At 38.3% G+C, this 27,944-nt stretch overlaps 1 protein-coding gene across 6 annotated transcripts in view; it reads right to left on the reverse strand.

The window, feature by feature from the left end:
• Positions 1-26,813, reverse strand: part of RGS7 (regulator of G protein signaling 7) — a 228,877-nt gene extending 202,064 nt beyond the window's left edge. For 2 of the 6 annotated variants that reach the window (XM_058021432.1, XM_058021433.1), the window contains exons 1-2: positions 26,690-26,813; positions 25,448-25,559 (exon numbers count right to left, since the gene is read on the reverse strand). In XM_058021432.1, coding sequence (XP_057877415.1) covers positions 25,448-25,525 — 78 coding nt within the window. In that variant the 5' untranslated portion in view covers positions 25,526-25,559; positions 26,690-26,813. Of the gene's footprint in view, positions 1-25,447; positions 25,560-26,689 lie in introns of those variants that run through there. The other 4 variants (XM_058021431.1, XM_058021434.1, XM_058021435.1 and 1 more) reach the window with 4 other exon arrangements.
• Positions 26,814-27,944: the final 1,131 nt, after the last annotated feature.

Below are 27,944 nucleotides of genomic sequence, written 5' to 3' on the forward strand. Positions count from 1 at the left end.
ATTAGAGAAGAGAGGAAATTTTCTTCTGGTTTTTTGAAGACAAGAACTTTTGAGTGAAGTGAGCACTTTTTCACTAGCTGCAAGCCCCACTGAGCTCAAGGAGGCTGTATCGGCTGGAATGAAATCCCATCAGAAGAGTCTGGCTGCAATCTCTCCAGATTCTACAGCTAACTTCCAGCATAAAGCTTTTCTTTTTTTTTCCCCATCACACATAAAATATAGCCTCACTCATGGAATACTCACTGGAAATGAGAATTATAGGAAGGATGAGAGCTGTGTTGTTGTAAGTACAGATACTTCAACAGTGAACACTAAGTAAATGTAACAGATTCTCACAAGCAATGCCAGTTACAGCATACCATATTTCTAAATTCTTCCCTATTTGCTACACTATTAGGAACTGAATTTCCATACGCGTACCTCCATTGCTTATATTCCATCCCCTGTACTTCACGTAGATAAATGAGTAACAGAACTTGTTTCCTAGACATGATTATGGCAGCTACATCCACACTTATCTATCTGCTCACCATCATGTTTTCTGTAAAAGATATTCTGCCTTTCTCTTGAGGCATGTTCGCAATAATAATAAGTGCTCTTAAATCTATTATTACATCACTCAGCCTTTTATATATATTTTAAAGTAATACTTGTGTATGTACAGACGACTACAAAAGCCATATCAGTGTGTGCTCACCTGCTGTAGCACTAGTGTAAACCTTTGCTATTGAAAAATATCCTATTGTCCAGGATAGTCTTGACAATACTCTCCTGGGTTAGCTAGAAATGCGCTGAAAGAGTTAGCCACGTGTCTCACCTTTCCATCTTAACAAGAAATGAACTGTATAAACTCATTCTTAAAAATACTGTGCAAGCCAAACCCATCTTTCATGGCAAAACTGTATTCTTTCACATACTGTAGACTATTCTGTATCAGCTCTCTGGTACACAGAAGGATGTTCTGAAAGGATGCATGCATCATACACCTCCTTCTGCTTGCTCATTAGTCTTTGTAAAAAATTTGTACCCTGAACTTGTAAAAAGATGAGTTCATAACAGAGGTACTGCTGTACATTAGAATGTGCCATGGGCAACTGATAGGCAATTCAAATGTCATAATGTGCAATAAGTACTCTCTGCCTTGCAGACATAGGTGTTGGCATGCAATATCATGAAGACCAATTTATCATAATCAGACAGGAATCTGTACCTGAATGATAAAACTCTCACAGGGACCTTTTTCTAAAGGGTATTTATGCTGAAAACTACATAGCACTGCTTTTGAGGATAGGCGCTACTTCACTAAAATTCAAAGTAAACAGACTAGAAATTTCTTGTCCCATTGAGTATGTGAGAGAGGAATTGCATACCTCCAACCCTTGTTTTCCGTCTTGATTAAATTCTCTGAAGATTGACTGTTTCTACAAGAAGCATTGTCATTGGTCACTGACCTTACTAGAGCATGTGTTGGGGATAAGTTAACTTCTCCTGTTGTAACTTCTGCTATATAGTAACAAAATTTACAATAAATCCCTGCCCCCACCTAAAAGGGGAAAAAAAAAACCCGAACAAACAAAACAAGCCTATTGTTCAACCTATTAGTTGCATTTCTGATCAAATGAATATTTTCCAAGTAATGCAGTCAAAATTTGCAGTTACATACTAGTATCAAAGATGAAGGAGAATTTTTGCTTCACACCATGAGGCATCATTGCCTTCTGAGTCACAGAAATAACTTCGTTTACAGTTTTAGTAACAAAATCATTTAATTGACCAAGGTCTTAGCAACAGAACCGTTTGATTCTCTACAGACTGCAATGCAGACTGTCCATTTTTATTGGTTTCTACAGCTCTAAAGTATTTTTCCCTGTCTGTGCCATTACAAGCTACAAAGAGAAGGGAGTTAATTTACCTTGTTACTAGACCAAAACACCATGTTTTATTGTTATATCACACTGAGATTTCCAGTATTTTCTTCTTTTCCACCACAGCAGCTATGTTGTCTTTGGCATTCTAGCATTGTTTGGTTTGGAATATGAAAGCAGAGGAAGGCAAAAAGAAGGAAAATACTTCCCACAAATTAACCGATGTTTCAAATTAATTTGCTTCAGTCACATTTGTTACCTTCCCTGTATTGAGATGTCTTTAGAAAGTAATTTAATTTTGCTGTCAATAAATAAATGTAGAAGTTTCTGCTCAAGTTCCACCAACTGCAGCTTCATCTGCATTGCATTCTTATTCTCTAGAAAGGACACATAAATTCAAATATCGCAAAATTTAAGAATACAGAACATGTTCAGTGATAACATCAGCTCTAATGAAAAGGTTACTTATTCATTATGATTTCCTTCTACAGTTCATATTATTTTTTTTAAAGCTGCTTTTGATTAGAACTTCCATTACAACTCTAATTCAACATTGAATCTCACTAGTTTCTCTCTTCTGAGGACACCAATTTTTCAAATGAACATCTAGTAAATAAATAGAATCAGGAGACAAGGTTTAATAATTACAGATCAAATTTCTATTTGATTTGTTGAAAGGCACTGTAAACCAATTTTAAGCAAAGTATCACAGTTTAATATTTCTAGAGGTTAATCCATGGCAAAATTAGAACATTTCCAAAAAAGCATTACCACGCGTCATTCCTGAATGACCTGGCACTATGAATGAGACAAATAGAATTGATGGGAAAAGAAAAAAAAAAAAAAAAGGAAAACAAACAACCAAACAAAAAAACACAGAAGAGAGGAAAACACTTGAAAGAAGGTAAGAGAAACCTGAATAAAAAAAAAAGAGACCATTAGACAGATTTAGATTCAAGGACCAATTTTAACCCCAAATTACAGAATAAACACAGACTGACTAACCATACAGCAAGGCCATTGCTTAGGCTATGTTTAATTTGGTTTACTTTTTTGGGGGGAAAAAATGCAAACATATTATTCCTGGGAGAATTAAAAAAAATAAAAAAGGAGGAGGGAGATAAGGAGAAATATTTTAAATGGTTCTCAATGTTGAAACTTTAGACTGGATGATATCTGTGACAAAATATTCAACCAACCACCAGCCCACAAGAAACACAAGTATAAGGGAAAACAAGCCTTTTTCATTCACTTTAAAGGGGACTATAGATGCACACAAAATTTTCCCTGTCAGCTAGGATCCAGATGAATAGGTGGATTTTAAATTTCTTCAAGTCAGTTAGTTTACAGCATATTTTGTTCATTTAAAAAAATTTAAATGTCAACCAGCAGTGGAAAATACATAAGTACCCCTTCACCCAAAGTTTGGGGCACAATAGCCAGTGACAAGCATACAGCCATCAGCTAAAGCTGATAATCACTGAGCTTTAAAACACTGTTAGAATCCACCACAGATTGAGATCTCTTGCACCATGTCTCAAAGTGACATTTGCAGACATATACAGCCCCAGACAGGGAAAAGAAAGGACTTCCAGAAAATAATTAATTCTGTTTAATAAATAAATAAATATAAGAATAAAAATTTGGATATTTTACTGGCAAAGCTGACAAATCATTCTGAAACAAAAGTAACCTTCTCTAGCTTAGGTAACCTTGATCTTAGAACTTCATAAGAAAGTGTAATTTCCTTTGACTGTTTGTCTTGTTTTTGTCTGCAATAGATTTCCCTTTCTTCCTAGTAGCTGGTGCAGTGCTGTGGTTTGCATTTAGCATGAGAATACTGTTGGTAAGACACCGATGCTTTTGGCATTGTGGAGCAGGTCCTACCCTAAGGGAAGGACTTTCCAGTTTCCCATGTTCTGCCAGGGAGCACAAGAAGCTGAGAGGAACATCCAGAGGATGGCTGACCTGACCTGGCCAAAGGGATATTCCATACCATGGAACACCATGCTCAGTGCAGAAACTGGGGGAGTTGGTCAAGAGGAGCTGATTGCTGCTCAGGGTGCTGAGCATTGATCAGCGGGTTGTGAGCAATTGCATAGTTTGTCTGTCTTGGGTTTTATTCCTCCCTTTCTCTCTCCTCTTCATTACAATTATTATTATTATTGTTGTTGTTGTTGTTGTTGTTTTATTATTATCATTAGTATATTTTTGTTTGGTTCAATGACTAAACTGTTCTCGTCTCAACCCACAAATTTTACTTTTTGTTATTCAGATTCTCCTCCCCACCCGGAAGGCAGAGGAGTGAGCAAGCAGCTGTCTGCTATTTAGTTGCTAGCCAGGGTTAAACTGTGACTGTTTTAACACAAAGCTCCAAGAGACCATAACGCAATCTAATCTGACCTTGTATATAACAAAGTACAAAAGAACTTCCTCTAATTAATTCTGCAGCAAGCCTAAGACTTCTAAATGGCTTGTAAAGCAAAAAGCCAGCCTCTTGCATCCACCCTGTCTTCACAAACATTTCTCTTCTCCAAGCAATCTTATCTTTTAACATACATCAGCACTGTTATGAGCAATTTCAGTGTACAATAGGTAGTAACTCAAAAATACCCAAAAGTTCCTCTTCAGGAGAAGGTGAGCAATATACTTTTCTCTAGATCTCTCAGGTTGCAATTAAAATATTGGTTCACAGGCTTCCATGTTGGAGTCAGAGTGCTTTAACTGATTTCACTAAAGAGAGTAACTCCATATCTTCTGTACTTTTATCTTCTCCATTCTATGCAAACAGAATGGTATCAAGGGCACCTAGCCAATACATGTTTTCTAACATGAGCAGAGATAAAGGCTTCTCCAGGTACCTAGATCAGTTAAGTCATGTGCCACTGTGAATGTGCATTTAGGGAAGAAGTTGTTCAGGAGTATTTAGGTCACAAATCCTTTCCATCAGGGGCATCTGGTATTAGAATTATGGGCATCTGCCATTTAATGTTTGTTCTAAAAGTAGAAACAGCTTATCCTTAATAAGTATTTAGTGTACTGCATATGACTTGGCCAAGAGATTAAATTTCAAAGCTGTTTATAGAATCTCATTTGGATTTTTTTAAAAATCCAGTGCTCTATGGCATATCTATATAAATTCAGAAAATGTGTTTTTATCTTACCAACTAATAAGAGCATTCATTATCAACTTAGAACAGTGACTGTGCCTCTAAGGCAAAGGTGCCATGGTGATAGGAGAATTCCAATCACAAAACACTTGGACTTAAAGAGTGTCTACTGCGGGGTGCTTTGAGGCAGAGTACCTTTAGTGAATAAGGGGAAAACACAGGCGGTACTGCAAGTGAAGGGTTTTAGCATCACATCCACACAGCTTCTCTAATTAGAGCATAGATTAAAAAGAGATGTGCACACCTTAGGCCTGAATTCCATGGATGGCTCCTAACAGCAATGCTGGAAGCTGACTCATCAGAAGCACTGTGCCAGCACAGAAACCTCATACTTCTTTGTACAGAACAGGGAATACAGCAGAAAACTTCTCAGCCTATGAAAGAGTTGGCATTATTTTGCACAAATATCATTTCACCAATATAAAACACCCGGGGAGCAAGCCAACCAAAATTTTCCACCATTTTAGTGCAAAGTAGAAAATGTACCAAAAGATAAACAACAATGAATAATCTGCCTTATAGAGAGTGCTGCAGCACTCTTTAAAGTGTATTCAACAGGGTGGGTACCAGGAACAGCTCTGTCAGCTGGAGCAGACACAAATGGGCTCCACAAGACAAAGATAATCATGAAATATTCTGCAAGAGAATATTAACTAATCAAATAGACAATAAATTAATGTTTGCCTTCTTTAAGAGAAGATCGATTAGGAGAGTTATCTACAGAATAGCTTCATTTTATAAGAAAATAACTGGTCACAGCTTTTCCTATCATCTTGGCATGTTTTGGATATAACATATATTTAGAGAGAGAGTGTGGGAGGTCTGTTACTTCAATACATTGAAAACAGCTTAATATTTTAGAAAAGAGAAGGCTTCATACAAGGAATATTTTGCTGTGACAGTAGACAAACAATTGTTGTGGAGCTCTGGAAGACTTTTTCTTGTGTTAACCAGGAACTGGTGAGGAAAGAGTTGATAAAAGAAGCTGTTCTAAATTTTCCACCAGTTTATGCAGATGCAACCCTGTTGGCTGAAAACAAACTCTGGCTGGAGCGTCTCACTTAACCAAGCAGACAAGACCATTACTCATCCATTTGAACACCAAATTTGCAGGATACAGATGCTTAACCAGTCACTTTGTCCACTCTCATAAATAACCTGAAAAAGGAAGCAGTTAAACTCCTTTTTGAGAAAATGTTAAGCAGGGAAAGAAAGAGTCATTAAATTTGTGCTAATTCACAGTTGTGTGGAGACACACACACACACACAAAATCTTCAACGGTAACTAAAAGTAGCCTCTTTGTGGCTGCAGCCACTTTCACTTTATAAAAAGGTAATCTTTTTCCCAGTTCTGAAAATGCACACAAGGAAAGAATATAGTCCTGATGAAAAGCGACTTCCAATATTTTTAGAGTATGTTATTTTTGCATAGCAGTCTATTTAGAAGGACCTCACTCACTCAGACAGAGTTCACCTATTCAGAATATGGTAAGACAGAACAAGATAAAAAAAAACAGGAAAATTAAGCACCAGGAGGAAGGATAACAGAACCAACAACAAGAGCATCGTGCACTGGACGTTAAGATACCAGTGGTGTTACAGGCTTTACCTTTCACAGGAAGGCGATAAGATGACAAAAATTTAGCCACTTATAAAACTTTTTCAGTAGCATCACAAAAGTTTGAGCAGTAAGTTATCTCTGGGCCTGGTCATTAAATCGTCCAATTAAAAGCATTTTATGCTCTTCATGCCTCCTGGTGCAATGGAGGCAGGTTTGTTGAAGAACTGTGTTCCAAGCTTGCAAAACAATATTATGAGTCCTCCAGCAATAAAACCCACACCTCATAGCTGTGGAAGCCTGGAAGCACATGGGAACCACTATACACTAAACTATAATTTAAAGCAGCAGCTAGTATGGAGCTATGTTTTAGATTTGTGATGATAACAATGTTGATAACACAGGGAAGTTTTATTTACTGCCAAGCAACACAAGCACAGCATCAAGGCCTTTGCTGCTTTTCACCCCAGCCCACCAACAAATGTGCTGGGAATGCAAAAGAAATTGAAAGGAGACAGAGCCAGGACATCTGACCCAAGGGGCAGTCTAGACCATACAGCATTATGCTCAGCATATAAAGCTGTTGAAAAGGAGCAGGAGATATTCAGAGTGTTGGCATTTGTCTTCCCAAGTCACCATTATACATAATGGAGCCCTGTCTTCCTGGGAATGGCTGAACCATGGGAAGTGGTAAATAAATTACTTGGTTTGCTTTGCTTGTGCACACAGCTTTTGCTCTCCTGTTAAACTGTCTTTATATCAACCCACTAGTTTTCTCAATTTTTGATTCTCTCCCCAGTCCCATAAGGGGGAAGAGAGAACGAGCAGCTGTGTGGGGCTTAAGTGCCAGCTCAGAATAAAGAACAACAGTCCTTTTTATAAAAATCAATGATAAAACTATCACCTGGATAATCTTCCTGCTGTGTGTTTAAATGACTTGAAAAGTACTCTGTGTCCTTGGAATAAATTGACTCAAGTACAAGAGTACAAAATGCAAGATAAGAAGAGAGATCAATACAGTAATGTGCAGGTAAGGGTGAGCCAATAGATACTTATCAGTGGTAAAGCAGTTAGTTAAATATCAATACAATGCAGCCTAAGATGAGAACACTGATAAATTACAATGATATCAACCACTAATTTAATGTCAACTAGTACACCTGCAAGAAAGTCATCAAACAACAAATGGTTCCATATGCAAAGCAACATTAAGGAAATTCATTATCAAGAAAACTGGATTTGTGTCCAATAAACAAAGCACAATTTAATTAAAATTCCTTCATAAAGTCCATTTTAAAATACTAGTTCAGTTAAAATATGTATCATCTACTTTATAAAACATAGACAATTAACATTTGGAAAAGACAGGAAGATATATTTATTATAGTTAGGCGGTTAGATGATGGACCCTCCTCAGGGAAACAAACAACCAAAACAGACAAAAAAAATCTTCCTATCCTTGAATATAGAAATTGTTTCAGAAGGAAAATAAGGAATCCCCAAATTCATACCTCTAGCTGTTGTACCTACCAACATAAAGGCCTGCATTCTTCAACTAGAAAACCCTGTCCAGTGTTTTGCTTCTAAGCCAAACATTCTGCAGTGCAAGAGGAGGTATAAAACCAGATCAAGCTGAAAGTAAGTTCAGCAGCATGGTAAATTGTATCTGTTAGTTGTTGTGTCAAAGACAAATCACACAGTTTACCTTAATTGAACTACAGGAAGGTTCTAAAAATACATTGCCATGTAGTCCTACTAATGAATGGATCTGATTTACCATTTTGGCAACATAAATGCTCAGCAACAGTCTGTCTCCTGCTAAGACTTAGAGAACCAGTCTTGATACAAAAAAAAAGGCAAAAACCCCAAAAACAACAACAAAAATAACAAAAAAAATAAAACCCACACTGAAAAAAACACCACTCCAATCCCCTACAAAGAAATCAATTTTCAAATTATTTAATGGAATACAAGAATAGTTTAGGTTGGAAGGGAAGGGACATTTAAAAGTCATCTAACTTACTGTGACCTGTGCAATGTTATTCATATTTGTCAAATTTCAGATAGTCATGGGTATGCAGTCAGAAAAATCTTTTATTATTTTCTACTAACTGTGGTTCAGAATATTCCTTAAAAGTATAGTGCCATTTTGTGGCAGATATAAAATTTGACCACTCAATCAGGATCTTGTAGTTTATGCTGCCATTACTAATTTTTATTTTTTTAAGTTCTGCATCTGAGATACTAAAATAGATCTATTTCAAAAGCATACACTAGCCTGCCCATTAAGTGATCAGTCACCAACACAGTTACAGGAATACTTGTGCCAACAAGAATCTACAGGTAGTATTTCAGCATTTCAAAGTTTATGATGATCAAGGATTGAAATGCTGAGTGCAAGTGGTCATACAGACACATGAGACAGAATACAAGCTTGAAACTTAAGAGCCTCTCAAACAGAGCAACAGTCAAGATCTGTACAGCAACAGAAAAACAGAATAACAATGTCATATATTTGATCAATCAAATCAGAGTAATAAAAGCCAGTGCTCTTTTGGCAATTTATTTCCCTAAACATTCCCTTCTCCAAGCACATTAATTCCATGTAATAAAATGAGATTGTAATATTACCCAGCTTTTTTTTTCATACTGTTTACCATCAATTCATCCAATTAGTGCTTGCAAAAATCACATCATGTTTTAGGACACCTGCACTGATAAGAGTATGTATTTCAAAGGAAAATCACAAGTGTACAGCTTAGTTTCAATTACCCAATCATTCCTCTAAAATTAAAACATTTGAAAAATGAACTAACATAATAGAAACAATTTCAAAACTTCGTGCAACCTTGAAACTTCATTTTAAAACTTGAATTCAAAGTATTTCAAAAGTGAAAGAAAATAAATACACCTCCTTTGAGGGAGTGTGGTTGAAGTTAGTCATGAAATAATGTATAGAACATTCTCCTCACCTTTTTGTGTATTAAAAAAGTCTCATTTCTGTCAAAGACTCTCCAAAAAAGGCAAAATTCAGAAACTGCAAATCCCATTTAAGGAACAGCAAATGGAAATATATCTGGAACATTACTGGAGCACTTTTAAGCTGTAAGATCCAACAGTACCCTGCAGGAAAAAATCAATTTGTCAGGCTGTGAGATAAAAGGCATTTTTCTCTTGCCATATTAGTGAAGCACTGACAATCAAAGACTCTGTTCAGATGAACTACAACGTCTGGTGAGCACTTCAACATAGGAAAAAATATGAACAGCCAAAACTGAAAAAGGCCCTTGCAGACTATTATTAAAATAAGCTCAGAGAGATTTTCTTGCTTAAAAAGTAACAAACAGGAGTCATTGGCTGCAGTGGTTGAGAAGACATATGGTTCTAACAGAGCTTCTATAAATATCACTTGCAATTGTTACTTGATTTACAGAGTTGTAGCTTTCAGAGCAATATTGCTTGATTAATATAAAAAATACATATTTTTTTGTACCCTCACAATGGAAATTGAATTCTTAACCTTTCTTAAAAATAGTCAATGATGACAGAGTGCACTTGGAAACAAGAGAAGTTATATGCAAATAAACTGCCTTTCATGTATATCAAGTTCAAGAGCATAAACATTGTCAGCTGAGATGCTTCAATTATTCTGGGCATCAACAACTCTGATTTTCAGGGTCTCTGATTAATACTGTAAATGTCATTAATCTGAGAGGATGTTCAAATTATGTCCAAAATCATTCTGCTTCTGCTTTTTTATTTAATAAGGTCTTTCTCCTGCATTCATTTAAGATGATTGCAAAGTTCAAACTGCTGCAAAGTCAGGCATCAGTTATAAGACTTGAGTGGAAACAGGGGTAATAATCACTTGTTTGCTAAAGGTCATGGTTTTCAATAGGGCCTCTTAGATTACACTCACTGAGAGTCTAAGTCTGCACAAGTGACTATTTTTGGATAACAGCTATGGATTTGATCTGTCATATTTACCTCAGTTTTACCGGTAATGTTTAAAGGGTATGTTCTGGTCCACAGATTGTAGACCATGTAAGATTTAGAAGACAAATCGTTTGGCGCTTTACTTCAGAAAAGGCAGAAATTTAGACGCTTTAAAGGCCATTGTATTTGCAACCAGACTAATTTGTCTTCTTTTCTGAAAACTGTTATGGGGGACTTTTGGCAATACACCAACAAAATTAACAATGATCAATTACCAAAACATTATATCTACATGTATCACTAAATATTACATCATTGTTTTTGTACAGTGAACAATTCAGTCAGCCTAATACAAGGATGTCCTAGTAAATTGTTACTTATGTCAAAGAAGATTGAATGTTGTTAAAGAAATGTAGGGGTCTTTTTACAGAAATCCCCAAAAGTTCAAGCAGCAGATGATAGCAGACATTTTTGCTGGTACTGTTATAGGCTTACACCTGGGCTCCAGGACTAAAAACACAAATCCTATATGGTCAAATTCCTGTTTGAGGAATCCAGACTTAGTAGCTGGGTAAAACAAAACCTATATAGTAAAACTCAAACATAAAACAGAACTTGGGAAGCAACAAATAAAGAGAAAGCAATATGATCATATTAGCAAACACAAAACAAGAAATACAAGCAGATCCAAGAGCTATGAAGAAGAAATACTTACCTTCAAACTTATACTGTTTCTATCAGGATGCAGTTCCTTCACCATCCTTCTACAAGACAACTTGGCATTATTGACCCTAGGGCCCTAAAGAGCCTAACACCAGAGAAAGTAATGGATACTAAACAGCTCATGTTTGAGTTCTAGCTCTAAAACTTTTTGATATCAAGAACAATAGGATAATTAGGGATAAAGAATTGAGAGTCTGTGTAAATATTACAATGGGTCAAATAAAAACACTGATTAGGATGCTAATACTTGAATTAGACTAAGAAATAAATCTTGCCTCTGTATATAAGCTGCATTTTTTTAGTCCACATCAACTGTATGTCATGTTTAATTTGGTCCCTTGCTCAGGGAACACGGTTTAAATTTCAGTGCAATAAAATCATGCAAATTAAGTATTTATTAGATTTATATACTGAACTGAAGCACTGAAAATATAACTAAAGTTGCAAAAATTGATGTCCAATGGCTCATAAAAGTTTTTGTGATTGCAGAAGGAAAATCTTGATCAGCCTCAAACTGTAATTTGTCATGTACGTCTCTCGGTCACAGCCAGAAACTTCACTAAACCCAACATAGCATCATGCAGTGTCTAGGACCATGACTCAACCTCACTAGCACACAGCAACATTCTAAAAAAACTATTTAAAGGGATATTGATTTTAGTGTTATAAGTTGCTCTTATAATCTAAAAAACTCACAGCTTCTGAGAGGTAAAGATGTTTTTGACAAATACATTGGTTTAGCATCACAGATTTTAGAAGTGACATAATAAGGTCACTTATTATAATAATAAGTGACCTATAACTTTTACATAGACCATAGACCATAATAACTTTTACAAAAGTTTATGAAAAGTGAAACTGAAACTGGACACTAACCCAGAGTGAGGAAAATATTTTATGTCATTGGCAAAGCTAATCATTCCAGAGCATAACTTAGGCAAAAATAGAATACCAGAATACCCTACATGGGTACACATGCATACACAGAGTTTGGGGAATTGCATCCTGCTGGCAATGGCACAGAAGTCATTAACATCAACCTCAGTGAAAACAAACAAACAAACAAAACTACACCACCAAAAATCAACTGCAAATTCACAAATCAACTGCAACTGCCAAGCAAAAGAAACAAACAAGCCACTTGATTTGAAGGTATAATCATGTTTCGTGGGAATACTGTGTATGAAGCTGCATAGGTTCATTCAAATCATCACTATCCACATTGGACTCACTCTTTCCCTATGAATGTAAATAGAAAGCCTGCTTCAGCACCATGAATGTTAGGATATACTGCTGAAAGGTACAATTAAATTAAAGTATATGTTACAAAAATTAAACCTCGGGGTAAATGGAGCGTGGTTTAGTGTTCCTTGAGTCACTCACCATGACACCTATTCAGTGTTCTGACTAGCTTTAAATTCCTGAAAAGCAAAATCTCACAAACATAGCTCCACACATCAGTTACAGATACTCTCTGGGTTTTTAGTGAAAAAAAAAAAAAAAACCAAAAAAAAAAAAAAAAAAAAAAAAACAGAAAGAAAAAACCAAACAAAAAAAAACCAACCAAACAAAAAACCCGAACACCCATGTGCTTGACTTCCATAGAAACACAAGCACTTGAACACAGCACTTAGAGACATTACAGAGTGAGATTAGGATGCAGTGGTTATAAAGCATAAAATGCCATTCTGTCAATAAAGGTCAGCACTTCCATCATTCTTGCTTCTTTCAGCACATGAGTTTCCCCTAGACAATTTACAGGAAATGGAAGGGAAAATAACCAAATAATTGGAAAATTTGTTAAATATGCCATCTGGTCTTCACAGATGGGCCTGTACCATAGGTCATGTACATCTCCTTTCCTCTGTCATCACTTACTGAAGAATTAGAAGTAGGTAAAGGAACAGAAGCAATGACTCTAGAAAGCATATTATCAGCACACCATGTGGAGATTTAGCCACAATGTCTCCACTTACACTCCACTGGGAGACAGACAAAGTTTTCCAGGCTGATGAAACCTAACTTAAAAGGGAAACAAAATCACTTCACTGAAGCCAAAGTTTGGATCCATAATTAATCACAGTGGAATCCCAACTGGAAAAAGGTGTATCAGAAAAATAAGGAAATAATAGTTATTGCAAACCTGACATCACTATACTGTACAATGTTCAAAACCACAATCTTATTATCAGTGTGCCTTCATAATCCACTTGAATTATCTCCAAATTGAAAATGGGAAAGACAGGTAGAGAATAACCAGCATTTTTTCAAACATGACAGAAGAACAATTATTCATTCCATGTTTCCACTACCCAATTTTTGAACTAACTCCTTGCTCTTAAGCAAAGAGCACTCTGGTATCATTACAAGAATTCTGCAGCCATGAAGAGTTTATGGTTTTAAAGCACTGCACAAATCCAGATTTTCTGTTATTCCAATACTCCTCTTTAGAGAAGTAGAAAGGGGTCATTTAAGATAAATGCTGTTTCACATATTATTTAAAATAACATCCACCTTTTTCTTATCTGTATCCAGAGCTAAGCACAAAGTGCCTATGTGTCTTTCAGCTCACTTGATACGGAGTGGTTTATTCAAAACCACTCAGCAGCACAACCCAGACAACTTCTCACACTTTCAGTCTCCTCCTGCATGATCACTTTCAGCCCTATAGGGATGTAATCAGCTGAGATCTGACATTAGGACAGTGATGTAACAGAGCACTGATCACAAATCACCCTAGCCTTGGCTGAGAGTATGGATACTGCTGAATTCTAGTGTAATACACTCTCTGACTGTGTTCTAATGCAGATTATGTCCTCAAGACTCCATCCATTTCCAGGAAAAAGGTGCTATGCTGGCTACTGACTATTATGTCCTTTATTCTCATTTGTCAGATATCATTCACGGCATTAGTAGTCCATGTTACAATGGATATATCAATTGTAAGAACTTATTTAGCCTGGAGAAGGACCAAGTAATTTAAAAGTCATCATTAAATTCATTTTCTTTGAAGGGAAAGTGGAAAATATTAAATTTTTTAATGTTTCATGTAATTCATTGTACAATGTAGCCTAGTTCAGCGAAAAACAAGAAAAGCTGGAATTTACACTTCTAGTACACGATCACCAGAGCCCCAAAGTGCAACATCTTCTGTAGTAGCACTTCACAAACAGAGAAAGCTTGTGGTACTACTTTTTAAGGAATTAACCTTAATAACTTTAGTGAGAACAGCAGTTACTCTGCATTTAGTGCCACATAAATAAGGCAAAAAATCCACCTCTACTTCTACAAGGTAAATAGGAAAGAACATGGCTAAAAAAAAAAAAAAGGAGGCACCTTTACCCTTAACTGCATCTACTACAGGTTTGAGACATTCGAAGATGTGCCCAGGATAAGAAACAATGCATTTCTAGTAACATTCTGAACTCTAAGCGGCTAATACAATTTCTAGGCACAGAAACAGTCCATCTTGTAAATACTAATCAAGATAGCTTTGAAAAAGAATAGGACAAAATTATCAATGCAACCAACCACATAGCTATAACTTAAATTGATGCTAATATATTCATATCAACCATGGCCTATTTGACTAAAATCTATTTACCACGTCTATATGGATTATATGCAAAGGTTAAAGAGGTGGGATATGGGAGAAAAGTGAGAACATACAGAAACATATTTCTTCTTGCTAAGACCTGTCAAGATAAAAAATAAAATCACTGACATATGGACAAAATCACGTGATTTACTGAATTTGTAGCAAATTTCAGTTCTATTTTGGTGATCCTCACATACTTTTTAGAAGACCATTCCATGCATTGAGGGAAAAAATAAAAAATTACCTACTCTCAGCCTTTCCTGACTGATCTCCCCAAATCACTTCAGTGCTTCTTATTTTATATTTAGATTGAAAATCTTATGCACAAAAAATATCCTTTCAGCTTGCCAACAGAAAACTAAGCCCAGCAGCCTCCCATGTGTAACACGAGTGCAGACAATTAACAGCAATGTTTAGACTGATGAACACATGGGGACAGTGGAAACTTCCCACCCTGGAAACTGAAGAACAAGGATTAATGAACTAAAACCACTGTCAAAAGACTTGATCAACAATTTGATCAGGGAAGTGGCACCAAGATCAACATCTAGCATGGAAGACCTCTTTATGAGACCCACATTCATTGTTTCCTCAAGAGAAGCCCTCTCAGCATCCCCCCTCACATGGGGGATGTGTGTTCCCTACCCAGGAGGAAGAGCACCACCTAGTGAAGCTCCAGCTTCTTGAAGCACCAGCAGAATTCTGGCGGTCCTGGTCATCCCTGACTGTCTTGCCATATTCCCCAGCCGGAGAAATTGGTGGTGTAGTGTGGAGAGTCTGGTTCTAGCAGGGCTGAAAGAAAGAGGCCATGAAGGCATACAGTTGAGGGAAAAGTAAAAGGTAGTTGTAAAGCAATTCCCAGGCTTGATTCGATAAATAATTAGGCTCTCTCAAGCACCACTTTATAAACAATAAGATCCTCAGACAGTCTTCCCATAACAGGCAAAACACTCTGTCCTTGGGCTCTCTGGGAAAAGATAGCTGCTCTGGGAACAGATATGGAGGTTTTGGGAACTTTTCATATCACAGTGAGAACGCTGGTCCTGTTTTCAATAAACAAATCATAGGTATTGTAAAACAAAAGGAGGGGTTAGAGTTTTCTCTGTAACCTATCATGAGCATGGATTTTGCAATATGCATGAAGTTAATTAACACTGTTATATAAAGTGGCTGATTGATCAATAAATCGGAGTCGATGCTGATCAATTAGGATGGGTCGACTTCCTTCACTTTCAACAGTGTAGCTCTCATGAATACAGTGTATTGCAAGTGACAGAATGATGCAATTTTAAATTTTTTCTCTCCATGCCTCACACTCAGCATTCTGTCCTTGACCGTACTCCATATCCTTTAATACTGCCAAAAGAGACCAAGAATAAACCCCATACAATGATCTATTGAAATAAATTATTTCACAGAACACAAAGGTAGAATTTCTGTTTGAAGGGGAAGGAAGATGTATAAATCTTTCATGCACTTAAATTAAATTTATATACATATTATATAAAGATGGCAAGTGAATGCCCTGAGCTTTGCCCTGCACAACAGCATGTCTTATTTTCTGTAATTTATAGCTGAGAGTTCCTAAACTTTGGAATATGGAATTGGAAATTACAAGTCCAGTAACTTGTAATCAAAGTTAGCCCTCAACTTCTGGAGCAAAACAAATGTAAAGCAAAATAATTCCAGAGACAACAAGCGTTGGCTGTGGCTTGCGTCACCAGCTGTGCGCCACAGTGTCTGTTGAAAGGCTGATGGCATGACAGCCACAGATACATCACAGATAAATTCAAATACAGCTTCATAAATAGAATATTTCCACGGGCTTTTCTTCTGAATGTACCTCAAAACAAGATACAAACACTACCTCAATACTTATATTGAGGACAGAACAGTGTGTTCAGTAATCTGCTGAATATGAACGTCAACATCCAAAAAAAAATGCTATAGAAGTGGAGTGGACGAGAAAGCAAGATCAGAACGATTTTTTCCTTTCCAAACAAATTTTAGTGCTTCAGGGCACAACTGTCTCTAGAGCAACACATTGCTTAAACTCTGAAAAAGGTTTTCCTACAGCAGAAGTACTCTTCTTGTGGTGCAGGTTTTAAGAAATGAGCACAGATAAAACACTGTATCAGCTATTCATCTGTTAAGCAAACCAATGGTATTTCTTCTCACTTTTGGAAACCAAACCAATGCATTAACTTTAATGGGCATTAGTGTGGCTCCTGTACTGTGATGGACACTGATACACCCTCCAGTTCACAGGAGCCAGAATCGAGATATTTCAGGCAGGTACTGTGATGACTCCACCAAGTCACAGACATGATTTATGAAAGGGCACTAAAAACCTTTAGCTCCTAGTGACTTGAATGAGAATTTTTGTTGCTTAGTAACTCTTAAAGAAACTGAGACATTTGAAAACTAGTAATGCTGTGAGCAGCCGTACAGAACTCTTGTTTATAGCATTCTGGTTGTCTAAAACTGCATACCTGTAACTGTAGCACTTTACCACCTAATGTAGTACTTAGATAAACTTAAGGTACTCTGCACACAGAGCAAAGAGATCTTTACAAAATTTCACTAAGACTTGTTTAATTATACCACAGACCACCTATTTTGCACAGCTGAAACAAACCACTCTATACATACAAAAACTTTAGCATAGCCCCATACAATAGCATTCATATATTAACTTTTACATTTGCTCCTAAGAAGCCATCATTTTTCACAATTTTGGACTTATGCCTGCAGCACTAAATATTCTAATATCAGGGGGTTTGCAGTACAGCTACAAAATGTTCTGTATTTTCTCCTTCATACAGACAGAAGTATATAACATAAAGAGAATTCTTACTGTAAAATACTTGACTAAAGTTTCTGTAATTTTGAGGGTTATTATTAAGCTTTGTCATTCTTCTTTTTGATATTGATTCTACATCAAATGCAATTATATGGCTCCTGCTGATATCAAGAGATGCCATGAATCTACATCCGAGGGCAGAATCTAGTTCACAGAAGATTAATACTTCTTGCAGTTTCTAGTTCAGAAAAGTGTAGGTGTTAAGAAGCATTAATATGTCTTTCAAAAAACATTCAGTAAACTGCTTATTCATCCCGATACAAAAAGAAATCAGAAAAACTGTAGCTTTCCATCAGAATTAAGGGTGCTTTTAAACAGCTAATTGAAATGTTTCAGTGCAATTCATTTTCATAACATGGGAGACAATGAACAATAGTGTTACGTCACATACATGAGGCATAGTAAAAAAACTATTATATATTTAAATACAAATACTATACATTTTTAATACAACTATTTGGTCATCTCTACTCAATAATGAATCAATAATCAATAGGTCTTAGGGCAGCAGGACTCTGCATGGCTGGGAGGATATGCATATACACACATGTACAATCACATTATACAACCATCTTCATCACCAAGAATAAGTGGAAGAGACAAAAAATTCCTTTGATGTTACAGGGAGCAGTTTTCACTTTCAGCTAGATAATCCTTGTACATCCAAACTGCATTGTGAAGAGATCCTCTGTGCTTGCTACCTCTTTCTCTGTGGCACAATCTCCCTAGAACTTCACACTCCATTAGTAAACAGGATTCAGCACAGGTCAGAGCAAGAAGGCAAACACACAACTCCAGCAGAAGTGACACAGAAGAGCTAATACAGCTTCAAAATTCCCATTTTACTGAGTTTGGGTTAAAACAGTACATGAATGCCAGGAGAATGATCATTTCACTGCAATGGATAATTTCCATCCAGATGGTTCTTGGTGCTTATTTGGCTCTTGATTGAGGTTTTTCAGATTCAAACCAGCACATGTTTGATGTGAATACTACATGATAAATTCTTAGAGCCTTCCCCAAAAGGATTTCTTATTTGAATGACACCATGGATCTAATAGACTTCAGTTTCATTTAACAGCTATAGAGATGTCCTCGATTGAGTAAAAATAGTGAAACTATAAAAATCTTGAAAAATAGGCCTCTTCATTGGAAAAATATGGATAAAATATACATTACAATGTCATCTTTCCAGTTTCTAATCATCAGCAATAAACTTTTAGCCAGAAGTACATTTGAGGGAATAACAGTAAGAAGGCAATAACAGTAAGAGTAAGCAAGACTGATGTCACTGGCTTTGTGATGCCCTGACCACCTTCACAGACAAGGCAGTTTCTCTGAAACTAAGCCCATAAAACTGTCTTCTCAAAGACACACTGAGCATTACAAACTGCAGCTCCCAACTCTGCTTCTCAGACTGTTCTGCTCCACTGTGCCCCATGGCTCCCCAGCCAGCCTCATTCCCACTGTATCTATTCCAGTTACTCTTATAACCAACATGTATTTTTAAAACCAGCTCAACCTTTTTTATCTTCAGTTTTTAGTTGTAGCTGGTGGCAATCTCTCGCCAAAAATCAAAATTCTCAGCTGATCTCTTCACCAGGGGAAATTGCACTTTTTCTTCAATGCATCATCATCTCAAAATTTGAGCGGAAGATATTTTTCTGAAGTGGTCCATCTCTACTAGTACTAAGACCACCCTCAAAGTTTTCTTCCCTTATGCACTTTGGTAAGGTTCATATTAACATTATTAAAATTCAGATTTTTCTTGACCTACTACTGAAATCTATTAAATGATTTAAATGAAATCTGTTTCTATTAAAAAAAAAAAAAAAAAAAAGAGGCAGGGGAAAAAAGGCAAGAGTAATGGATGCCATTCCAGGTAGTTCCAGGTAGTATTTTGCAGTCTTAGCTCTATGATCCCTCTTCTGTAGAAAATAGTTTGCTCCTTTTTTTACCAAAAAAAAAGGATTTTTAGCTTCTACTCTGCTCTGGCATGTCACTATTGCATCCCAGTTTACCCATCTGCAACACAGAGAATAATTCTTTGTATCTCTTTCACAAAAGCTTTGTTTTTTAGAGTCATAGCTGAAAACCAGCTATTGTTCACACTCTATATTACTATATACCTGCACTGCTTACCCTTCCACAGCCCTGACAGAAAAGTTTTAAAGCAGTACCATATTTTAAAAAGTTGTATGTACATGAAAGTATTTTATTGTGTTTACCAGTATAGTTCTTATCAGCTTTGGTGGGGACCTGTCAAATATTATGATATGATAGAGTTACTATAAAATTTCTGCAGTCCACAAAGAATGTTTTAAGCCTGAACTGAAAGAAAACAAAACTCCAAAACAAACAATTTCTGCCTCGATATTGCACGTCACTCTCAATAGCATCATTGTTTCCATAGCTACAAATGTAGACTGCTTCAAAGGAAAGAAGCAGAGGAACTGAAAATGACAATGCACAATCAAAACAGGCACATACATTTTTCAGACGGCACATGTGGGATGGAGAAAGGAATTACCATGGTGGCACAGAATGCTGTGGGGTTTTCGCATTTGACAGTAATGCCAGTGATGTGAGCACATCAAGCTCAGAACAGTAAGCAGCAGTAAACCTCTCACTGCAGTATCACTTGACGTATTTCTACACCTAGTGGAAGGAAGAGGAGAACAGAAAGGACGGAAAATACCAGCAGGAAGCACCAAAACAGGACAAGTGCCCCTCTCACTGATCTAGCCACCTGCAGACTCAGACACATTTTTTAATCGAGTTTCCTTGGGATTTTCAGTCATTCTATACAGTTGTGAAGACAATCAAATCCTTTATACTGCTTTTATCACAAATGCTGACAAAATTTAGATACATGCTACACCTAGCACTAACTATAACCATTCCAGGGGAGGAAACGGCCAAGTGAATCTGCACAGAGGATAGATACAAAACATGAGGGTGAGAGCATATAGGAGAACAAAAGGCACTCCACAGCATCGAGCAACTATTCTGTCCATCTCTATTAAGTCCCCGTTCCCAAAATTTCCCCGTGTAAAATCTTACTTCACTATCAACCAGCTATTCCAGGACTACAACTTCCTCATAACTTATTGGGTAGGAACATAAATTCTTTTCTTCCTACAGCAGGAATTCCCAAGGTTCACAAATGTAGATCCTTCCCCACCAATTCTATAATGATGAGTGTTGGAATAACACCAAAACCATCAACCAGACTTACATCAGTGCCACTCTTCTTCTCAGAAGGAGAAACAGCATAATTTAGAGTGTAATTTAATATTTTTTAAAAAAATTTATAAACACACTAGGAAAAACCACACACACATACACAAAAAAAAAAAAAAAAACCATCCCACACAATTTATCTCTAATACCTTAGAGCACCCTGAATTTTCCAAAGTAGTAACAAATAAGATGCCCTCATAGAATGTCATGGCATATTCAGAAACATGTAGTACCAGAGTAATTCTGCTCTTCTCAAAGTGAGTGATGGCATTCAGAAAAATCCACCTAAAATGTCCTTCCTTAGTCTTGCAGGCCCTAAGGAACACAGTTACCCATGATATCATTTTTTTAAACAATCTTTTCAGGGAGCAGTTAACAAAGGCCACATGAGAACACAGGACTATCTGCAGTCTACATTGAAAGTAGTACATTCCATCTCTGGTGGAAGCAGAGACGGAGAATGGTTATTAAAAGATGGTGTCACTGTTTCCTCAGATGTTGTTCCTGCAGCTATTGCCCGTTTGCACCAACATTGGAAAGTATCAGGCTTTGGAGGCATGGTTTCTATGGAGAATATCAGATCATGATAAACTGAGGAGTTTGAGATTACAAAGTCAGCCCTTGTTATACATGAGTATATATGACCTTCCACCACTGTCACAGAAACAGAACAAACACCTCATTATCTTTATTAGATTATAAAAGGCCCACTGTCAGTGATTTTAATCAGACTTGGCAAAAGCTATTTTAATACTTGGGGCAGTGAGGAAGGTAGAGAGCCAAAATCTCAGGCACAAGAATATTACCTATCAAACAAGGATAATCTTATTGCTACAAAATAAAGCTATCAGCTCTCAAATGAAATTAGTTCCGGCAGCAATACAATAACCATTAAACTTGCAAATCAGGACTCCTAATAGTTGGAGCATATGTTTGACTGAAAAAGTAAGCAAAGCACAGACCAGAAAGATAAAGAAAGGTTTAGCAAGACCAGTAGTAGGTCTAAAACAGAAGTTCCTAACAGGAAATTCTCATTATTTTAATTGTGCGCAGAGATTTAAAACTATTAAAAAAAAAGAAAAGGCTGGTCAGGCTCTGAAACTTAGAAAAACTCCACAGTATGGGCCTTCCACTACACTACTACATCTGAAGTTTCTTCCGTAAGACCTAGCTTGCTGCAGCAAGTTAGTGTTGCCAAAATATGAGATTTCTGCATGAGCAATTTGTGATGTTAAAATACTAGGGATTTCAGTCTCTTATCTCTTTTAATTGCTGACTAGAATGGACTCTGTCAGAGAAGAAATGAAAGGAGGGGTTTTACATTTTTCATATTTGCCTCGGGCTACCAGCAGAAAATTCAGGATTTTTTCTAAGGTATGTCAGTGCCAATGATGTGTCACATGTCATTACTTTATAATTAGGCTGATAGACAAAAAGAATAATGCAGCTGACATCCTATTAAAATAAAAATTATTCCCCAAGGCATAAAAACACTGACACAAGCATCTTAAAAGGCAGAGTAAAAGTTATACAGGGAACCATTTATCCGTGCTGCTGTCTTTTCCAGATTCAAGTTATTCTTAGTTATGTGTGTATTGAATATAGAATTATCCTATGCTGATTTTTTAAAATTCTTTTTTGAAAGCAAAATGTAATGAAACCACTGTTCAGCTAGGAATAAAAGCTACTATGAGAATAAGATACTATCTACACTCTATATTACTTGAGATTACAATTTGATTATCAATTGTTCAATTCTTCAAATAAGCAACTAATCAAAAAACAAATGCATTTTAAAAAATAGAAAACCAGCCTTTTTTTGCCAAGAGTTTGAAACAATTAAGCCTTAAAAACCAAATTTGAAAACCCTAAGACTTGATTCTGTATAAAATTTTTTATACAATGCTCCTGACCGAATCAGGATTTAGGCAATACAGGGCTGTAACTCCATGTAGTTAGGAACATATTTAGTTCAGATTGTGTCTAGAAGTTAGACAGACTGGAAGAATTACCAGATTACAAAATTGTGGTTTATAGCCAAAATAACAGTCTTCACAGCACAGCCAAATTTCAACTCTCCGTTAACGTAAGTAAGAGATATCCCATCTACTCTTTGCCAGTACAGATATCACAAAATGTGTGATTTTCCTTCTGTTCATGTATAAACTACTGGAAGAAAGCATTTCCACCTTTGTGCATTTTTACAACATTATTTAAAATATAAGACTTCAAATTCAGTTCTGACTGAACCCAGCCAGTATCATGTTTATATTTTTTTCTAAAAACTGTTCATACGTTTCCAGTTGGCCAAAAAAGAGAGTCCTTCACGAAGCTGTCAGATCTAGTTCTTTGTTCATACAGTGCTCTCATTCCCAACACAATGACAGACAGAGAGAGAAGTGTTGTGTTTTCAAATGTATTACAAGGAATCCTGTGATTTAGTTGTTCCTATTAAAGAATTATACTCAGAGATTATATACTCTAAAGTGACATCATTTCCACTTGACTATCCTCCTTTTATGTTCCAGACCCAGAATTTAGAACATGTTTGCTTACACCCATATCTTATTTCAAGAAAAGGCAGACAACTTCTTGAAAAGCTATCTATTATTTTGTTGCCTGTTCTTGACTACTGCCAAAGGAAGGGCTACTCAGTTTTCTCTCCCTACTCTAACACAGTGTGTATAATCTGAAATTATCTTTAATTCACTGTGCTACAAAAATAAATAGGCAAAAAAAACCCCACAAACAAATAGGGCAGGCAATGCTGTAGAAGGTCAGTATTTTTCAAAGTTTAATACTCAGAGCACAACTTGTGCTCTTAGTGACTTAGTGACAGCAAGGGAAGGACCCCTGCTGCACTGAAGGACACAAATTCATATAATCCCTTTGCAGATGTGTCACAGAGAACAAAAGAAGTGTTTGATGTCTTGATTTGCTGAGCATACACCTGAGGTGGTGTGTCCTATTCCCACTCCTCATTTTCAAATCTCCTGTGCACCACCAGGACTCTCGTCACTTCTCTCAGCTGTTCATTCAATCCGGATGCTGCTCAGAGGTGAAGCTGCCCTGAGGCCATGATAAATTTTGGCATGAGGTCATACAAAACACCATAGGTCACAAATTTTACCAAACTCACCAAAGGAAGCGAAAAACAGTTTCTGTATGTTTTCCTTCTGTGTCCTAAATAAGTGGAGAAAAGACCTTTTTGCCAGCATTGAAGTAAATGGCAAATGTGGAAAGATTCTCTTTAGAAAGATCAAAAACCTATAATGAACAATATAAGATCTGGTATATTGCTTTTCATATGTACAGCATAGTTTCATATATGCAATTGCCTTTTGAAACACACCTGTGCTGTTAATGGCAAGGTAATCCTATATTTTTCTAGATGTGCATTTGTAGAAGGACGACCACATTCACAAAACAGCAGATACAACAAACTAAGTGAAATTAGCAATGTATCTGAAAACATGAAGATAAAAAACATGCATCAGACTTCAATTTGAGACTATTTTTTAATTTCTGGGAAAAGAACACTTACCACAGTTACTGTTTATACTTCAGTTCACCGCAAAGACTAAACTGATTATATATCAGATGTTTTCTATTATAGTTAACTCGTAAGGGGAAAAGTCAATGCCTCTAACAAAGTAAAGTATTGATTTTTTTCCACCTGGTAAAAACAACCACAAACAAGTTAAGGAGCACTGTGTTCTAAGAATAAACAAGCAGTTGTATAATTACTTATTTCAATTTACAACAGCAAAATTATTTTTTCTCCACTATTATTGGAATTTATGCTGTTATTCTTTTTTCTTAGATGCAATTCAGACTTTAAAAAAAACAAACACATAATGCAAAATCTCCAAGCATTTACGCTCGCTTAAATTAAAGCACAATCACTAAATAGGCCTCACTATTAGAGTTCAATACCCGGAAAATTAGTGTATTGGTGTTGTAAGAATAACTACACTAGAAGCCTTTCCAGAGAAAAATTCTAAAGTGTATGGGTTTGGGGGGGGTTTTTTACTTGCGGCAATCAGACATAAGTGAAATCTTTAATCAGTTTTTCCCCTCATATTAAATAAATTAATGGTTCTGACTTCTCTGCACAAGACAGAAACACTGTATTGTACAGTTAATATTTAGCTTTAATACATATGAAATCTTTTTACAAATAAAACTTTTAAAGTGAACACTTGAGCTCAAAACAGGGTCCAGTCTCTGGCACATCACCACCATCACATATCATATGAATCAATGCAGAAAGTGACTGAAATACATCAAGTATCTCAAATTGAAAAGCAGCTGCTTCTAAAGAAGATGCAATGTTGACGTGTGCAAATTTTACCATTTACAACCATTCAACAGATACAGTAATTTCTCTGTTCAAGAAATTGGAGAGAAACAAAAATAATGGCTTCACTTGCTAGGCAAAAAAGTCCAGGACTTCACCTTCCTCAGCTTCTGAAAAATACAAAGGCTTACCTTTCTGTACACCAGCATGTTTGGGGATTCATCAGCCACCCCATTGCTGCTTTGCCCATAATTATTTCCTTGTGCCATGTCCCAAAAATTTGATCCGCTTTTGGATGCTGCACTGTAAAAGGTAAAAGTGGTTTCAATAGGGCATCACCTCAGGTCTCCTTGCTTCCCTGATGATTAATGGACCTGACTTTCTACCAACACGTTATCAAAATCAGCGTATGCTCTCACTCCAACAGATATTTACACGGGAGCAAAGCTCCTAATTCGCCATTTACTGTCATTACTCTCTTTTGCCGGCAAATTATGGATATAAGGTGTTGATCTAATGTAAACGTTAATGAATTGTCACAGGGAGCAGCTCCCTGCCGCACCGCTAACCACCACATCACACAGACGCCTCCTCACGAAGCGCCTCTCCCTCCCCGGCACGGGGCTCACCAAGGGACGCTCTGCGCCTTCCAGGCCAGTTTTGGGAGGACTGACTCGGCCCGTGACGTGCATTCAGCAGTGCCCTCCGCTCGCAGCTCGGGTCGGAGCAACTTTTCACAGCAGCCAAACGCACGAAAAGCAAACCAGACGCTTTGAACCTCCCTGTCATTCACCAGCCCATCTGTGCTCGTACATACGGCGGGGCAGGGGAGCAGGTGACGAGGGAAAATGAAGAACCAAGCCAGAACACTGTTCCGGTTGCTTTCACCTACTTTCATCGCACTTTACCGCCAAACACCGGCTCCCTGCCAGCCCCGTCTCCTCCCCGCCCTCCCCCGGGTCACACGGGAGCTGCACTGAGCAAGAGCTCGGATCATGCCGTAGCTCCGGCTTTGCACGCAGGTGTAAGAATGTGCTCCATCTACAGACCACACCGGCGGATGCGGAGAGCCCGGAGAGCCGCCGAGCCCTACTCTAAGCGCTAACCCCCCGAGCCCTCCCCAGCCCCCGAGTCCCCTCTCCTTCGGGCTTGGCTGCCCCCGTCCGCGCTCCGGACCGCGCTGCCCCCGCAGCGCCCGCGGGGTTTGCGCGGCTCCGGGCGGCCAAAGGCCGGGCGCACCGCACCGCACCGCACCGCACCGCCCCGGCTCGGCTCCCCGCGGGCAGCCCGGCGCGGCGCCCGCAGCTCCCTCCAGCACCGCGGACAGCGGCGGCGGCGCCGCCCGGGGGCCCGGCGGGAGCGGGGCCGCGGCTCCGCGGCGGGGGGCGCGGGGCGGGGGCGCGGAGGGGCGCGGAGCCCGCCCGCTCGGTTACCTCCGGGCCAAGGTCACTGCGCGCTGGCCGCGGCTCCTCGGCTGCTCCTGCGGCTCCTGGCGCGCCCCGCGCGGTGGGTGTCAGCCGGCAGCGGGCGGAGGGACGCGGCGATCGCTCATCACACACACGCACACACACGCACTGCGGGCGGAGGCGCTGCTGCCGCCGCCGCCGCCGAGGCTGCGGCTCTGCCGTGCTCTGCCGGAGCGGCGGCAGCTCAGCTCAGCTCAGCTCAGCTCAGCTCAGCTCAGCTCCCTCCCCGCAATGGAGCGGCCGTCACGTGGGGGACGGGCACGTCAAAGGTGCTGCCGCTGCCGCCGCTCCGCCACACAGCAGCAGCCTTCCTCCTCCTCCTCCTCCTCCTTCCTTCTCCTCCTCTTCCTCGGCGCTCTAGGCTCCCTCACCGAAAACAGCGGCCAAGAAACTGCAGCTGCCAGCAGATCTGGCAGCAGCCCTGTAAATGAGATTAGGCATCACTGGTGGGCTGGCCAGGAAGAGAATGTGGGCTAATGGGATAGGGAAGGAAAAGGGGAGTTGTTGGGGAAACTGGGTCACTTCCCTCCTATTTCTTTACCGACAAGGAATCTGCCTTTTCTTCTGTCTTATGCTGGACACCTCATGTATATTTTTCAGTGAAAACTAAGGAGAGCCTGTGCTCTGTGGGCGCTGCAGACTTTCCTGAGCAGTGGAACACAGAGAGCAGAGTGAACCTGTTTCAAGCAGATAGGAAGAAACCCTAAGGACACCTCAAGACACCCTCGGGACTGTTTTGCCATGTCCTAGGCAACTGCCTAACTTGTGAAGGCCTCACATTGGCTACGATAAAAGAAAAAGATCAGGTCTCTCAGTCTTACTTCCCCATCATATGCAGACAAGAATAATTTTGCAATACCGCTCTTGCAAGGGGGTTGAAATGCCCAGAACTCAACATCCACAAGAACACAAGGTACTTAAGTGGATACACTTTGGTATATTTCGATTTGAAAGTGTCTTTTCTGGAAACTGTAGCTCTTATTACAAGAATGATCTTGCAAAAGAATCCTCTACTGTGCACTGCACCTTGTGGAGTGTGTGCTGGTAAATCGTGCAATTCAAGCAGAGGTTTCCATGCAAACTGGGTCACCTTCACCCTTACTTGTTCTACCTTTCTCACATCTCAGAGAGCTCAAACCAACAATATCGCGGAAGAAGTTTGGTATTATCATCTACTGCAACTACTTTTAACTACTCTTCCAAACTTTGCAGATGCCTTGAG

Source organism: Melospiza georgiana, chromosome 3 (genome assembly GCF_028018845.1).
Source record: "Melospiza georgiana isolate bMelGeo1 chromosome 3, bMelGeo1.pri, whole genome shotgun sequence".
Lineage (NCBI taxonomy): Eukaryota > Metazoa > Chordata > Aves > Passeriformes > Passerellidae > Melospiza > Melospiza georgiana.